Source organism: Schistocerca cancellata, chromosome 6 (genome assembly GCF_023864275.1).
Source record: "Schistocerca cancellata isolate TAMUIC-IGC-003103 chromosome 6, iqSchCanc2.1, whole genome shotgun sequence".
NCBI classification, from domain to species: Eukaryota; Metazoa; Arthropoda; class Insecta; order Orthoptera; family Acrididae; genus Schistocerca; species Schistocerca cancellata.
The window spans coordinates 421811423-421827992 of record NC_064631.1 but is presented as its reverse complement, the minus strand read 5'-3'; the positions used below and the strand labels follow the sequence as shown (position 1 = coordinate 421827992).

The following is a 16570-nucleotide window of genomic DNA, read 5'->3' as shown; positions in this document are numbered from 1 at the left end:
AAATATGGTGCCTGACAAGATTTGGAGCTTGGTCTGCACCTGTTCTTGACCTACAAAATTATTTGCCCAGAAAATTGGAGGAGTGCTCTAAAGCTGTAATGTTTCCTGATAAAGGGCCTAAAACCATCCATTCAAGAGATGGCTAGGAGAATTGTGGAACAGGATTACAATTGGTTCATGGCAAATAGCTTAACCACTCATTACATAAAAACTGATATTACACAATTGCAAAGAAATAAAAATGACATGGAGGTTATGGTTGTAGAGATTAATGAGCACTCAGTATAGAGGATCCATGTGTGACATTTCCTAGATAGATAACGAAATGAAGTAACGTGAGCACATGGATAAATTAACATTCTGTCTGCTTCCCATTTTGAGATCTTTATCACTGCGCTGATCCGTAGATAGGATCATTAGTATACTTTCACTTATTACAGCTGTATTGTATAATACTCTGGGCAGTGCAGTGAAGGTCAAAACAAAGTATTTATTCTACAGAAACATGCAGTAAGAATATTGCATAAACTTGATAACCAAATGTCTTGTAGAAGCCTCTTATTATTATTATTATTATTATTATTATTATGGTAACAACAACTTACACCTGTTCAGCATGTAGGCATACTTACAAATTAATTTGTGACGTAAATGTAAAATGACTTGTTCCACATCATTATGATTTATCATGCAATGATTCAAGCAACGTAAAACTGTCTAACTAGCTAGCTAACTAAAAGATGTTGGAGGTAAGTGCATTGAAAAAAGTGTAAAAGATTTTCGACTGGTAAAGTGGAGGCGGAGGATATTAGTGTTTAACGTCCCGTCGACAACGAGGTCATTAGAGACGGAGCGCAAGCTCGGGTGAGGGAAGGATGGGGAAGGAAATCGGCCGTGCCCTTTCAAAGGAACCATCCCGGCATTTGCCTGAAGCGATTTAGGGAAATCACGGAAAACCTAAATCAGGATAGCCGGAGACGGGATTGAACCGTCGGCCTCCCGAATGCGAGTCCAGTGTGCTAACCACTGCGCCACCTCGCTCGGTGACTGGTAAAGTGACATATGCCCATTTTTCTTTGTTTTATCTTAACCGACTATTTGGGAAATGATGAAACAGTGATTGGCTCTTATTAAGCATCACTGCAGAACCATTTGCATAGTGAGGTGAAGCAGGAGTAACCAAGATTAATGGACAAAAAAAGAGAACAATGCATCTAGTCACATTATGGCTGTTATAATGAGCACCAGCTGGTGTTGCCAGTCCAGCCTATTCTTCATATTTGGACCCATGTGATTTGTCAATCCACTTTAATTGTAGATCTGCTCATACAAAAATGGACATAATAGGAGTCAATTATATCATGGGGAAGAGTTGGATGTGTGCTGAGATAACAAGACAATAATTCTAATAGCATATCCTTCATTTTCAATGTAGATTTTATTAATTTCATTGTCATTCTCATTCACAAAATAACTAACTAATATGGTCATTTTCAATGGCATAAATTACATTGTTGGCAATTCTCTGTCTGGCTTCCTTATGCATTGGTGGCAATACCCATATTTTCTCCAGTGGCACTGCATCATCTCCTTCAATTAAATCTATGTTGGGTGCATCTTTTTCATCAATTTCTGAGAATGGCACAGACTCTAGAGACATTATAAATCCATATCTGCTTACAGCTTTCATTTCACTCTCTAGAGCTTTGTAAGGAAATACTGCATTGGGATCAGAGCCTAGATCAGATACTAAGTCTGACATACTTTTGTAGTAAATCTGAACCAAATCAGACAAATACGCTTCTCTGAACTCCTTAGTTGTACAGCTGTATAAGAAAAATGACATGTCACAAACAGGAGATGCATAGCGAGCTAACTGAAAGTCAATCATTCGGGTATCCTGGATTTTTTTTCCATCAGCATCTTTGTACAGAAACAAGAAATTGCAAATCCATGCATCTCCATTTGTAATAACAGAATAAGGCTCTCTTGGCTTCACAAGGTCCATTTGTACATCAAACAGTCCCTCATTACAGAATTCTTTCGCTTTTTTTTCATATGAGCTGTTAGGATATTCTTGCTCCATTGCATCTATAGTAATATTGCAAATTCGTTTCATCATATTTCTGTACCATTCTCGCTGATCTTCACTGTAGTATGTCTCCTGTAACAAACCAAAGCAGCATATGTAATAAAATCTGCTTCACTAAAAAGATATATTTATTTTTAAAAAATTCAAATATTCCAGAAGGCACTGAAAATATTCAGTAAAAAGTAGCAAACACCTGTAAGTAACACTATGGTCCAATCATCTTATTCAAATGAAGTTGTACATGATTAAACAAATAAAACAATACAGTGTTTTTACCACTTTGTAACTCATGCCAGTAAACAAACAATCACAAGAGTATGAAAAGTTTTTGTTTACAATCACCATCAAGATCAGCAACAGCACTATTTATTCAAACATTTTGGAATGAAGTCCTTTGCAACTTTCACCTCACTTCATACAATCATTTTCCTATTTCACCATTGTTTTCTATTCCTTTCCACACTCTGTGTGTGTCCATTACATTTCTGAAATATTCATCTTTGGTCTTCAAGCCTTCTAGTATTATGGATGATTCTAAAATATTTCTGTTTGCTGATGACTTGGTAGTAAAGGATGCTGTGTGAAACACTGGCTCTGGTTCAAATAGTGCAGTTCATGACATAAGTTCACAGCTTGTAGAAAATAAACTAACACTAAATCACAGACAGACTCAATTTTTACAGTTCCTAACACACAATTCAACAAAACTCAGCATTTTAATTTCACGGAACGGGCATATGATTAGTGAAACTGAATAGTTCAAATTTCTAGGTGTTCGGATAGATAGTAAACTGTCATGGAAAGTCCACGTTCAGGATCTTTTTCAACGACTTAATGCTGCCAGTTCTACTATTTGAACGGTATCTGAAGTAAGTTATCATTTGACACAAAAATTAATCTACTTTGCTTATTTTCATTCACTTATGTCACATGGTATTATATTTTGGTGTAATGCTTCCCATTATAAACAGATATTTCTGGCTCAGAAACGGGCAGTTTGGGCAATAACTGGTGTAAGTTCGCGAACCTCTTGTCGACCCCTGTTCACTTGTCTGGGTATTTTGACATTACCCTCTCACTATATATATATTCTTTACTGTTGTTTCTTGTTAAGAATATCAGCTTATTTCCAAGAATTAGCAGCTTTCAGTCAGTTAATACTCGGCAAATATCCACTCTACATTTGGATCATACTTCCTTAATTCATGTGCAGAAAGGTGTGCAGTATACTGCTGCATCCATTTTCAATAAGCTACCACAAGAATTAAAAAATTTTAGCATAAATCCATCTGCTTTCAAATTGAAACTGAAGAATTTCCTCATAGGCTACTCCTTTTATTCTGTTGAGGAGTTCCTTGAAAAATTAAGCTGACTCTTATGTTTTATTGTTGACTGTGTTTACTTAAACTTATGGCTTGACTTTCTTTGGGTTCATAAACATTTTTTTTTAAATGGTTCAAATGACTCTGAGCACTATGGGACTTAATTTCTGTGGTCATCAGTCCCCTAGAACTTAGAACTACTTAAACCTAACTGACCTAAGGACATCACACACATCCATGCCCGAGGCAGGATTCAAACCTGCGACCGTAGCAGTCTCGTGGTTCCGGACTGAGCGCCTGAACCGCTAGACCACCGCGGCCGGCCTTTCTTTTTTAATTTGTTAATACTTTTATGTTGTAATTTCACGTACTGACATGTTTCATGACCTTGGAGATTTGCTCCTCAATTGGATCCTACGGAACTAGACGTGTAAATAAATAAATAAATAAATAAATTACCCATTTCATGCAACATGGCCTTTGACCAACAATATTCTCTCAGTAGTCCCTCTCTTTTTCATTGTTCTCTGCTATATTGTTCACATTCCTCCCAGATGACTGTATCTCTATGTGCAATATGCCACCAGCTCTGCCTGCTCTGGGGCAATATTCCTCTTGCACCATATTCCTACCTTCATTTATACTCCTTGCTCCTCTTCTAACCATTGTGACTAATTCTCCACAACCTTTTTCATGTACATCACAACAGCTTCATCCTCAACAACTCACCCTAGTTGTGGCAACAGCACCTAAAAAAGATAGCTGTGATTGTCTGTGTGCTCTGAAGTAGAACACACATTTGTTAACAATGCCAAATTCAACTTTGTCTTCATGTGTAACAGAACACAATGATTTCTTACTTTGTTGGGTATCTGGCTGCTGTAAATCAGTCCAGTTCAACGAGCTGTTCATGCAGTAAGCAACCAGCTGTCCCACGGTGAAAAATGGTGGGATGGGGGAGGGGAGGGGACTGAAGGGGAGGGAAAGAGGAATCAGAATAAAACAGCTTAGCATGAAAAGTTATGGTCAACAAATCTATTCCATGATTGCTAACATAAGTTCCATAGAGATGTATCATTTCATTGTAGTTAATTAATGCTTATCATGGCAAATTGACTTCCTAAGATTGTTGTATTGATGAGAAATAAAAAAAACTGAATGAAACTTACATTTCATTAATTGATGAGATGAAGAATATGGGGGAGCTAAGTACAAAACATGAAATTTCTTATAACTGATGCAGCCTTATGATAAATGTCATTTTCAGACAGAGTTTAAATTGGTATCAATTTGTATATCCTGACTATTTTATTCACAGTTTAAACATAAAAATACTGGGTGTCAGTGAATTCTGCTTATTTTGTTTTTCATAAGTGTCAGTGTTTGGTACCACTTTGTGAGCACTGCTTTCAAGTTTCAGCCTCTAAGTGAGCATCTGTGGGTAGATTTCATTTTCTTCACTGCAAGAAAAAGTTGCTTACAGAAGTATGTAGATCCAGGCATCAACATAATAGTAGCCGAAAACTTGTGAAGTCATGGAAAATTATGATGGGGAAAACTTTTTAGAAGTCTACAAGAGTTATTTTATTACAAAATTTATCATTCAACTGTTTCTCACACTGTAGCTCTGTACCTTACAACTGTAGCTAGTCATTCTGCACTGTGGTATTGTAAACTGATGATGGCGTGTCTGACCTTTGTTTCGAAGTTTTTAACCTGGCCACAATGTACCCTTTCATTGGTTTATAAAGGACTACTTTCCACTTAAACGGGGTGTATATGACCCAGGACAACGAGGAGATCTGGGAAAAACCTGGGAATTTTTTCTTCTGGTAGAAAACTGGGAAAAACCAGAGAATTTTTTAGAATTCCAGAAATTTATCATTGTTTTAGTTTCTGTTAAATTTTTGTAACTTTGACTGGTAAGAACCAATACTTTGACAAGGATATTACTGTATCTCGCTACTGCAGAATAATACTGCAGCAATAAAACATGCACGAGAAAAAAAATAAAACTTATGTTGTAAAGGAAATGTGCCATATACAACAACAAAACACAATGTTGTAAAGGAAATGCACCATATACAACAACATTGCTCATACAATTGTATGCCAACAGCAAAATGCGTCAAAGGCTTTAGGAAGACTATGCAATGCATCATAACAACAAATTGACTCCAATGAGCGTGACATCACAACTGCTTACATTAGATTCGTTTGAGCAGTTGCGAGCAAGTTCATGTGCATGCGCAGTTGAGTCGTGTATGGTTAGTACCTTCTCCCACATCTGGTTATGGAAGCTTCACAGCTAGCTGTATAAGCAGTAGCAGCTGATGTTACCTGGTAAAATTTTACTGAAACGCCTAAGATGCCAGATTCATGCATGCGCAACATGCCCGGTTGTAGGGAGCCGGGGGTAAACCAAGGTATCTGCCCCAGTTGTCAATTGCAGAGGGGTGAGCCAAATTCTTATTATTGAGGAAAAAGACCTTGTTTCACAAAGTGCCTAGCATCCAGAGCACGCTGGTCTATTGATTATTCATACGATTTTGAAACACTTCTCTGTTGGTTTTTGTATAGATTCTAAGTTGATTTTTAAATGCATGCATAGTGCACATGATGTCTCTGCCAGGGTAACCCCACTGCACTAGAAATAACCCTTCCTCCAGACAAAAGGGGACACGGCTATGCAAGCTGAGTGGAATAAAGCTGAGTGAGTGAATGCCAGCCGCTGTTAATGTGGTAGACTGGGTTTGTGAATGATCTGCATTGTTATAATTACTAGTGAAGTCCACAGATTCAGACTACCAGAGTGGAAATAAATGATTAACAGGAATAACAAGTAACAAAGATTACGTATTATCTTCTCGGTGTATTTACGAAAATGAAATATTGACAGAAAATTTTTGGTCAGCCGCTATACTAGTCAGTCCCTGGCTAGCAGCCACTAAAGTTCTATTCTGGGAGCAGCACGGAAAACGTGTTGTGCAAACACATTATAACACCTAACCGGAAAATAAATGTGGGATAGCTAAACCGGTGATTGCGGCACAGTTAGTGAAGTTAACTGGAGAATAAGTTTCGACACTGGCAGGAATAGTTACAGAATTAGTGATGACAAGATTGTTTGTTAGAACAAGGAAGGAGGAGAAATGGGGACATCACACAAATTATGGAAGAATATGATGATTCCAAATTTATATAAAAATTTTGAACTACTACTTTTCAATCTCATACTTCAGAAGCTGGAGCATATGAATGAAATGTGAAACTATTTCCTAACATAAAACTTTTTGCTCGTAGTAGGCCTAATAGGCATTTGATATTGGTTCTTCATGAACTATATTCTGTCGTGTTATAAAAACGAGCATTTGTGTCAAAACAGTCTTGCTCATTTAGTGTGTGTTACAATTGCTGCAATATTAGGCATGCCTATTTTGTTTTGTCAGACTGGCAAAATACACATAATCAGATCAAGAAACCACTTGAGAATTGAAGAAATGTTTACTGTCTTTCTTATCTCTTATCTTTACTGGTTTTATCTATTCTATATTTAATTTTATGTCACACAAAACAGCAAGTTATTAGCTAATAGGCAATAAGGAGTGCAAATTTTCTGAAGAGTTCTTGTTCTCTTGGTTACAAATAATTCCATCCAGTATTAATTGCGAGTTTATTTTTTTAAGAGGGCCAGGATGTCAAACCAGCCAAAATGGGAGCAGGAGAGGCACCAGAGGACATTTTAATTTCCACTGTCCTGATTATAGTTTGATGGCATTCATTGAAAAATATTACATGTTTCAATTCCACAGAGCGAAATCAGTGACGTGCGATAGAAGAATGCTGTCGAGGCACCAGAGGACATTTTAATTTCCACTGTCCTGATTATAGTTTGATGGCATTCATTGAAAAATATTACATGTTTCAATTCCACAGAGCGAAATCAGTGACGTGCGATAGAAGAATGCTGTCAAATGAAAACAAAATGGATTTCTGTGAACAGGAGCTATCAAGCAAATTAAAATACATTCACATAATTATGGAAGGCTAAAATATGTTATTAGTTTCAGGTTTTATTTTATTTCCACCTTTCTGACTGCCAAACATTAATCACCTTGCAGAACAATGAAGTTATTTTTGTTGGTTTGCTAAGAAATTCGGCTGAGGCAGTAAATTTACTTGAAACAAAATGTTATTTGCTAGTTTCATGTGTTCACTGCATTTCAAGTGCACATTTCCATCTTCTAGTGTGTATGGCATTATGCCATAATAAAGAACCAAACATGAGAAAATACAGAACTTGTACTCCAAGAAAATTTACATCCAAATCTGGACATACGAATGTGTACTTTAAGCTGAATTATGCATTTATGGTTCACAAAATTCCTATGCTCTTGAAGTATCCTTTAATGTCTTGCTTCCTTTATGACATAACGTGATGCTGTACACATATGAACATAAGAGCTTTCTGCATCATCATAGCTCCACAAGCGTGGTGACGCCTGTTATCTGATGCGCTGTGGCAACAAAGCAGGATCATGTTGTGGTAGTGGGTGGAGTGGGAAACAGTATTGATAGGGATCAGGGCTGCAATATTGAGTGTGACCTGGTAAAAATGGCATCTGCAATGAATCATACAAATGTTGGCTTGGTTCCTGCTTTCATGCGGTATGACCCGCCCCAAGTGAACAGCTCTCTCGGGAGGGTCAACATGGAGCTAGATCAGCTGCTTCAGGCAGCTACTTTGTCAGGCATAGGTTTGGTTCCTGTTGATGGTATTGGTAGGTGGGACTACACAAGACATGGACTGCATCTCAATAGGAAATGGAAGGGTAAACTGGCTGGGACGATAGCAAAATCTTTAAGAGGGGCACTGAAACTCATGGGAGTACTTTTTTAGGCTAAGATCAGTGTCCAATCATCTAACATTGATTTAAATGAGGCTTAATGAGAATTTCAGACAGGCAGGCGCTAGAGATGTGAAAATATCACAAGATTCTCATAAAAGTAGAGTGAAAAATAATGTTAGTATGTCACAAGATTCACATAAAAGCACAGTGAAAAATAATGTTAATATATTGCATCAAAATATCAGGGGATTTAAAAACAAAGTAGATGAGCTTCTTGTTTGTTTAGAAGATTTAGAAACTGGTGATGGAATAGATGTACTATGCCTGTCTGAACATCATATAGTCACAGGTATGAAAATGGTAAATGTAGGTGGATATAAGCTTTCAGCACATATAAGTAGAGACACTGTGGAGAGAGGAGGAGTTGCCGTATATGTTACAATTAGTCATAGTGCGAAAAATTTGGAAACTATAAAATTTTGCATAAATAGAGCAACAAATAGAAGTGTGTGCATGTGAGCTTAAACTAAATAATGACACTTTTATAATTATAGCCATGTATAGGTCCCCTTTGGGAAATTTTCAACTATTTTTGAAAAACTTTGATTCTTTGTTGAGCTACCTGTCAGACAAAGAAAAGCAAATTATTGTTTGTGAGGATTTCAATATAGATTTTCTGAAAAAGCCCGACAGAAAGCTTGACCACGAAGTATTATTTGGTTCTTTCAATTTGACATCAGTTGTTTTTCCTACTCAGGTAGTACAGGAAAGCTTTTCCTGTTACGAATGGTCTGTCCGATAATGATGCACGGCTAGTTACAGTATATGATATAGCTCCATACAGTAATGCTAAACAGTCCTCCAAAATGGTGCATTCCATTAATGATTTAACAATTCAAAATTTTAGGGAAAGCTTGCAACAGTTAGACTGGGATGAGGTACACAGTAACATGATGCTACTTTAAAATTTAACCTATTTCATGATGCCTTTGTGAGTATATTTGAAAACAGTTTCCCTAAGTAAACAATGAAATATAGTTATAAGAAACCATGTAAAAAGTTATGGCTTACTAAAGGGATAAAAATATCTTGTAAACAGAAAAGGGAGTAATGATCCTGAAACAGTGAAACATTATAAAAACTACTGCACTGTAATAAGAAAAGTTATTAAAAATTCCAGAAGTATGTGCATTATGTCTGAGATTAGCACATCTCATAATAAAATTAAAACAATTTGGAACATTGTGAAAAGGGAAACAGGGCAACTGAGAGCACAGGAAGCCTGTATTGCTATCAAACACAATTAAAAGCTTGTTCACAAGAAGTCAGAAGTGAAAAACATTTTAATAATCATTTTGTAAGTGTTGTAGAGAAAATAGGATCCAGCTATTCATTAGAAAATGCAAGGCAGCATATGGAAGAGGCAGTACATATGCAATTCGATAAAATTGAAATTCACCCCACCTATCCTACTAAAATTATGAAAATAATAAATTCACTCAAAAGAAGAAGCTCACATGGAATTGATGGAATTTCCAACAGAGTACTAAAAGCATGCTCACTGCAACTCTGTCAGAGACAGCAAAGGACCTGGAAGAGCAGCTGAATGGAATGGACAGTGTCTTGAAAGGAGGATATAAGATGAACATCAACAAAAGCAAAATGAGGATAATGGAATGTAGTCGAATTAAATCGCGTTATGTTGCAGTAATTAGAGTAGGAAGTGAGATGCTTAAAGTAGTAAATGAGTTTTGCTATTTGGGGAGCAAAATAACTGATGATGGTTGAAGTAGAGAGGATATAAAATGTAGACTGGCAATGGCTAGGAAAGCATTTCTGAAGAAGAGACTTTTGTTAACATCGGTTATAGATTTAAGTGTCAGGAAGTCGTTTCTGAAAGTATTTGTATGGAGTGTAGCCATGTATGGAAGTGAAACGTGGATGATAAATGGTTTAGACAAGAAGAGAATAGAAGCTTTCAAAATGTGGTGCTACAGAAGAATGCTGAAGATTAGATGGGTAGATCACATAACTAATGAGGAGGTATTGAATAGAATTGGGGAGAAGAGGAGTTTGTGGCACAACTTGACTAGAAGAAGGGATCAGTTGGTAGGACAAATTCTGAGGCATCAAGGGCTCACCAATTTAGTATTTGAGGGCAGCGTGGAGGATAAAAATCGTAGAGGGAGACCAAGAGATGAATACACTAAACAGATTCAGAAGGATGCAGTTTGCAGTAAGTACTGGGAGATGAAGAAGCTTGAACAGGATAGAGTAGCATGGAGAGCTGTGTCAAACCAGTCTCTGGAATGAAGACCACAACAACAACAACAACAACAACATTCATAGTTTATTTACATTGTGTCATATCCTCTACACTATATCTGACAATATCTCACAAAATTATCTAGTCTAACTCTGGCTAACGACTACTTACATTCAGTACCTGTAATGACAGCACTTTGTCACTGTTTACAAACTTTTAAGTCACGATTCATAACTTCATCAAATCTGATATATTTGAACAGTAGCTAAATTAACTATAAGAAGATAAATCATAAACAACAGCCAACAGCCAACACCCAACATTGATTCTGACCATTACCTAACATGCATCAAAGTCAAGTTCACTCCCAAGAGAATTTTCTGTAAGAAAACTCTCCTACTGAAATTTGACATTAAAAAAAAAATCGCAGACTCTGAAGTGAAAGATGCTTGAGAAAAACAACATACAAATGACTGGCAAAATTTCCACAAAAAAAAAAAAAAAAAAAAAAAAAAAAAAAAATCACAGAAAAAGCACAAGCCCTCATTCCTCTGAAGAAGAATATCAAGCACCCCTTGTGGGACACAGATTGTGAGAATGCAATTGTCACCAGGAAATTAGCATACCAGAAATACAACAGTACCAAGTACCCATAAAATTTACAGGTGTTCATTCAACGAAACATAGAAGACAACAGCAAAAATTATTAGACAATCCAAGAGGAAATACCTGAAGGAACAGCTAGACTCTACAGAGGACAACTTCCGCAACTACAATGCAAGGGACTTCTACAGGACATTTGCAGGGCACATCCGAGGATACACACTACTGAACCTCAGCTTTAGAAATATTGACAGAAAATTGGCACTGATGGATAAGGAGAACTGCAAGGTGCTGGCACAGTACTTCTCAGAACTTCTCAATTGCCCAGAGCCCACAGAGAGATTCCGAGACGAAGAACCTATAGACAGACACACAATTTCACTACCCCAACACAACAACATCCTCAGCCTCAAAAACAACAGGACATCTGGTGAAGATGGCATAGTGGCCGAACTATTGAAAAACCTTGGACCAAACTCATTCAGAGAACTCACACAGATCATAACAGACATATGGACAACAGAAAAGTTGCCAGATGACTGGTAATGCGCATTGATCCACCCTCTACACAAAAAGGGTGATCCCACAGTGGGGTATCTCACTAACACACATCACATACACTCCTGGAAATGGAAAAAAGAACACATTGACACCGGTGTGTCAGACCCACCATACTTGCTCCGGACACTGCGAGAGGGCTGTACAAGCAATGATCACACGCACGGCACAGCGGACACACCAGGAACCGCGGTGTTGGCCGTCGAATGGCGCTAGCTGCGCAGCATTTGTGCACCGCCGCCGTCAGTGTCAGCCAGTTTGCCGTGGCATACGGAGCTCCATCGCAGTCTTTAACACTGGTAGCATGCCGCGACAGCGTGGACGTGAACCGTATGTGCAGTTGACGGACTTTGAGTGAGGGCGTATAGTGGGCATGCGGGAGGCCGGGTGGACGTACCGCCGAATTGCTCAATGTGTGAGGTGTGAGGTCTCCACAGTACATCGATGTTGTCGCCAGTGGTCGGCGGAAGGTGCAAGTGCCCGTCGACCTGGGACCGGACCGCAGCGACGCACGGATGCACGCCAAGATCGTAGGATCCTACGCAGTGCCGTAGGGGACCGCACCGCCACTTCCCAGCAAATTAGGGACACTGTTGCTCCTGGGGTATCGGCGAGGACCATTCACAACCGTCTCCATGAAGCTGGGCTACGGTCCCGCACACCGTTAGGCCGTCTTCCGCTCACGCCCCAACATCGTGCAGCCCGCCTCCAGTGGTGTCGCGACAGGCGTGAATGGAGGGACGAATGGAGACGTGTCGTCTTCAGCGATGAGAGTCGCTTCTGCCTTGGTGCCAATGATGGTCGTATGCGTGTTTGGCGCCGTGCAGGTGAGCGCCACAATCAGGACTGCATACGACCGAGGCACACAGGGCCAACACCCGGCATCATGGTGTGGGGAGCGATCTCCTACACTGGCCGTACACCACTGGTGATCATCGAGGGGACACTGAATAGTGCACGGTACATCCAAACCGTCATCGAACCCATCGTTCTACCATTCCTAGACCGGCAAGGGAACTTGCTGTTCCAACAGGACAATGCACGTCCGCATGTATCCCGTGCCACCCAACGTGCTCTAGAAGGTGTAAGTCAACTACCCTGGCCAGCAAGATCTCCGGATCTGTCCCCCATTGAGCATGTTTGGGACTGGATGAAGCGTCGTCTCACGCGGTCTGCACGTCCAGCACGAACGCTGGTCCAACTGAGGTGCCAGGTGGAAATGGCATGGCAAGCCGTTCCACAGGACTACATCCAGCATCTCTACGATCATCTCCATGGGAGAATAGCAGCCTGCATTGCTGCGAAAGGTGGATATACACTGTACTAGTGCCGACATTGTGCATGCTCTGTTGCCTGTGTCTATGTGCCTGTGGTTCTGTCAGTGTGATCATGTGATGTATCTGACCCCAGGAATGTGTCAATAAAGTTTCCCCTTCCTGGGACAATGAATTCACGGTGTTCTTATTTCAATTTCCAGGAGTGTAGAAGGTTCTCTCAGTGTGCCTACTCCAAAGAACATGGAATCAACTGGAACATAAGATCAGTGAGTACCAAGCGGGCTTCCATCCTGGTCGCTCCTGTGCAGAACAAATATTCAATCTGAAGACTACTCTGAAAATCAAAGCCTTCAGGAAGAGTCCAGTCATTTGCACCTTCATTGACTTCAAGAAGGCATATGATTCCATCGACGTCAGTCATTGTTCAACATTCCACATGAACAATGTTTGGATGGCAAGACACGGCGACTGATCAAACAGACACTGACAAACATGACATCTAAGGTGAAGTTCAAAGGGGAAATCTGCGAACCCTTTGAGATCAAGACAGGTGTTCGCCAAGGTGATGGACTCTCACCACTCCTCTTCAACCTAGTGCTGGATAAGGTCATCAAGGACTGGGAGAAAGAGTTGCAAATACAAGGCCATTGGAAGCCAGTGTGACTTGGACGACCAAAGGATAAGCTGGAGATTGGCTGTCTAGCCTTCGCAGACGATCTGCCACTACTCACTGATAATGAAACTACAGCAACCACACATATAGAAGTACTCAAAGAGTGCACAGAAAAAGTAGGGCTACAGATTTCCTTTCAGAAAACTGAGTTCTTCTGCACAAAAGTAAACATTCCAAATTTGAACAGAAAGTATGGCAAAATCAACAGAGTCACACATTTTAAGTACCTAGGTGAAGTGCCCTAACTGACAGGAAAGGAGAAAATTGCCCAGAACACAAGATTATTGAAAATGAAGAGAACCTTATACAAAACACAGGGTATTTACAACAAGAAATTTCTGTCCCATGCACCAAAATTCATCACTAGAACCCTGTAATCAAACCTGAGGTGCTATACGCTAGTGAGACACTGATGTTACACACAAAGGCCGACTTTGAGAACATTCTCACACAGGAAAGAAAAATCATTAGGAAAATTATTGGGCCAAAATTCACGGACGATGGATATAGGGACACCACAAACTTCTCCAACATTGCAGCGGACATTAGAAAGAGGTGACTAAAATTTTATGGACACATAAACAGACTCCCACAGACCAGATTCATCAACAGAATCCTCAGGTACATCCAGAGGCTCAAGACCACTACACCCTGGATGACACAAGTCAAAACTGATCTGGAAAGAGCTCAGACAGATTCAGCGGAAGTCATGGACAAAGGCATCTATAGACCCAAGGTGTACAAGTGGAAAGTGATGTCAGAGAAAATAGCACCTAAAACCCAAAGGCCAAAGTGGATGGAAGAAAGGAAGAGCGCCTTTAGTGAATGAATGAAGGAGTACTGGAAGAACAGGAGGAACAAGTAGTCATGAATGTTTTGCATGGTCTGATAAAAGGCCTGTAATGTGTGTAATAATAATGCACACCTATGATAAAAGTCAAGTTCTGAAAAATAAGACTTCTGGAGAAAAATGTATGCCTCTCCTTTAATGCGTATAACTTGATGTTGAACATAAAAGAAAAATTCTCTTTCTTTAAATCTGATTACTGAATACACATAAATTCTACACAAATATGGCATAATGGTATAAAATTCATCTCCCTTATAGAAATATTACAAGTTTTATAGTCCAAATACCAAATAAAATCTTCATGGCTGTTGAGCTTTCTAATCCCTTCACAAAAACACAATGTTTCAATTTTATTGTTCGTATCTTCCCTGGGGGCTCTTCAGACAACCAAAAACTGTCAAAGAAAATAGTTCAATGTACATATCTTGTGAAGGTAATAGTCACATTCTTTCTACACATTGAGGTGATAGAGGTCACGGAATACCTCCTAATATCATGTGGGACCTCCTTTTGCCCAGCATAGTCCAACAACTTGACATGGCACGGACTCAACAAGTTGTTTGATGCCCCTTGCAGAGATATTGAGCCAAGCTGCATCTATAGCCATCTGTAATTCCAAAAGTGTTGCTGGTCCAGGATTTTGATCATGAACTGACATCTCAATTACATCCCATAAAAGTTCGATTTGATTCACATCAGGTGATCTGGGTGGCAAAATCTTTCACTCAAATTATCCAGAATGTTCTTCAAACCAATTGCAAACAACTGTAGCCTGGCGACAGGGCACATTATGAAATGGCTGCAAATGGTCTCCAAGTAGCCAAACATAATCATTTCCACTCAATGATCGATTCATTTGGACTAGAAGAAACAGCTCTTTGCAAGCACTGCTGCTCTCAGTCACTAAGTGAAGACTGTCTGTCATTGTGTTGTCAGTGGTGAGAGGTAATGCCTAAAATCTGGTATTCTCAGCACACACTTGACATTGTGGGTCTTGGAATATTTAATTCCCTAACAATTTTTAAAATGGAATGTCCCATGTGTCTAGCTCCATCTACCTTTCCATGCTCAAAGTCTGTTAATTTCCATCACAAGGCCATAACTATGTCTGAAACATTTTCACATGAATCACCTGAGTACAAATGACAGCTGCACCAATACATTGCCCTTTTATACCTTCTGTGTGCGATACTGCCACTATCCATATATATTTATATCGCTATCCCATGACTTCTGTCATGTCTGTGTAGAAGAAAGATGTTGGTTGCTGTACGTCAGGCTCACATTAGTAGAACATCTTAATTTAAGAAGTTCTTGTAGCTTGTAGTTCAGGGAGGGTAGAATTTTTTCCAAGTAGCCAAAAGTAAATTATTTTTGTTAATTCAGCTAGTGAAATGCCTTTACAAGTGTTACTAATGTTTCTTGCACTTTGAAACCAGCTTGCTACTTTCTTAAATTCTGGAGTCAAAAGCCAGAATACTGTAAGAATAGCCTCCATGGAAACTGAAGTTACTTTTCAGAATTTCTATAACATCCAAGAGTTTCCATGCGCACATGTTTATTTCTTCATATAAAACATAAGTACTGTTTACATATATACTTTGAAAGAATTCTCTCATTGCTTCACTTCAACCAACTCCACACTTTGTTTTAAGCATGCCTGTCATTTATCTTTATGTATATAGTCCTCTGTACACCTTGCCGTTTCACACACATATACTTAAACACAGTCACGCACCATCTCATTAAATCCCACACTGCGTAAATAGTGCTCAAAATTTTGTTTGTGTGGCTATCTAAAAACTAAAACTAAACTCTGTCCAAACAGGTCTTGAAAGGCTCAATGGTACTGACTGACTGCTGAGTCATCCTCAGCCGACAGGCATCACTTGAGGCAGGTGTGGAGGGGCATTTGGTCAGCACACCAATCATCCAGCCACAGTCAGTTTTCGTGAACAGAGCCACTACTTCTCAGTCAAGTAACTCCTCCTCAATTGTCCTCACAAGGGCTGAGTGCATCTTCTTGTCAACTGCACTCGATAGACCCAGGTGACCACCCATCCAAGTGCTATCCAAGCC

General features: G+C 39.4%; 1 protein-coding gene across 7 annotated transcripts in view; it reads right to left on the bottom strand.

Annotated features, from left to right (window-relative positions):
* Positions 1-1419: 1419 nt before the first annotated feature.
* The window catches only part of LOC126191015 (uncharacterized), a 99001-nt gene continuing 83850 nt past the window's right edge, over positions 1420-16570 (bottom strand). For all 7 annotated transcript variants that reach the window (XM_049931712.1, XM_049931711.1, XM_049931713.1 and 4 more), the window contains one exon: positions 1420-2164. In XM_049931712.1, the coding sequence (XP_049787669.1) occupies positions 1475-2164 (690 nt within the window). In that variant the 3' untranslated portion in view covers positions 1420-1474. The remainder of the gene's footprint in view (positions 2165-16570) is intronic.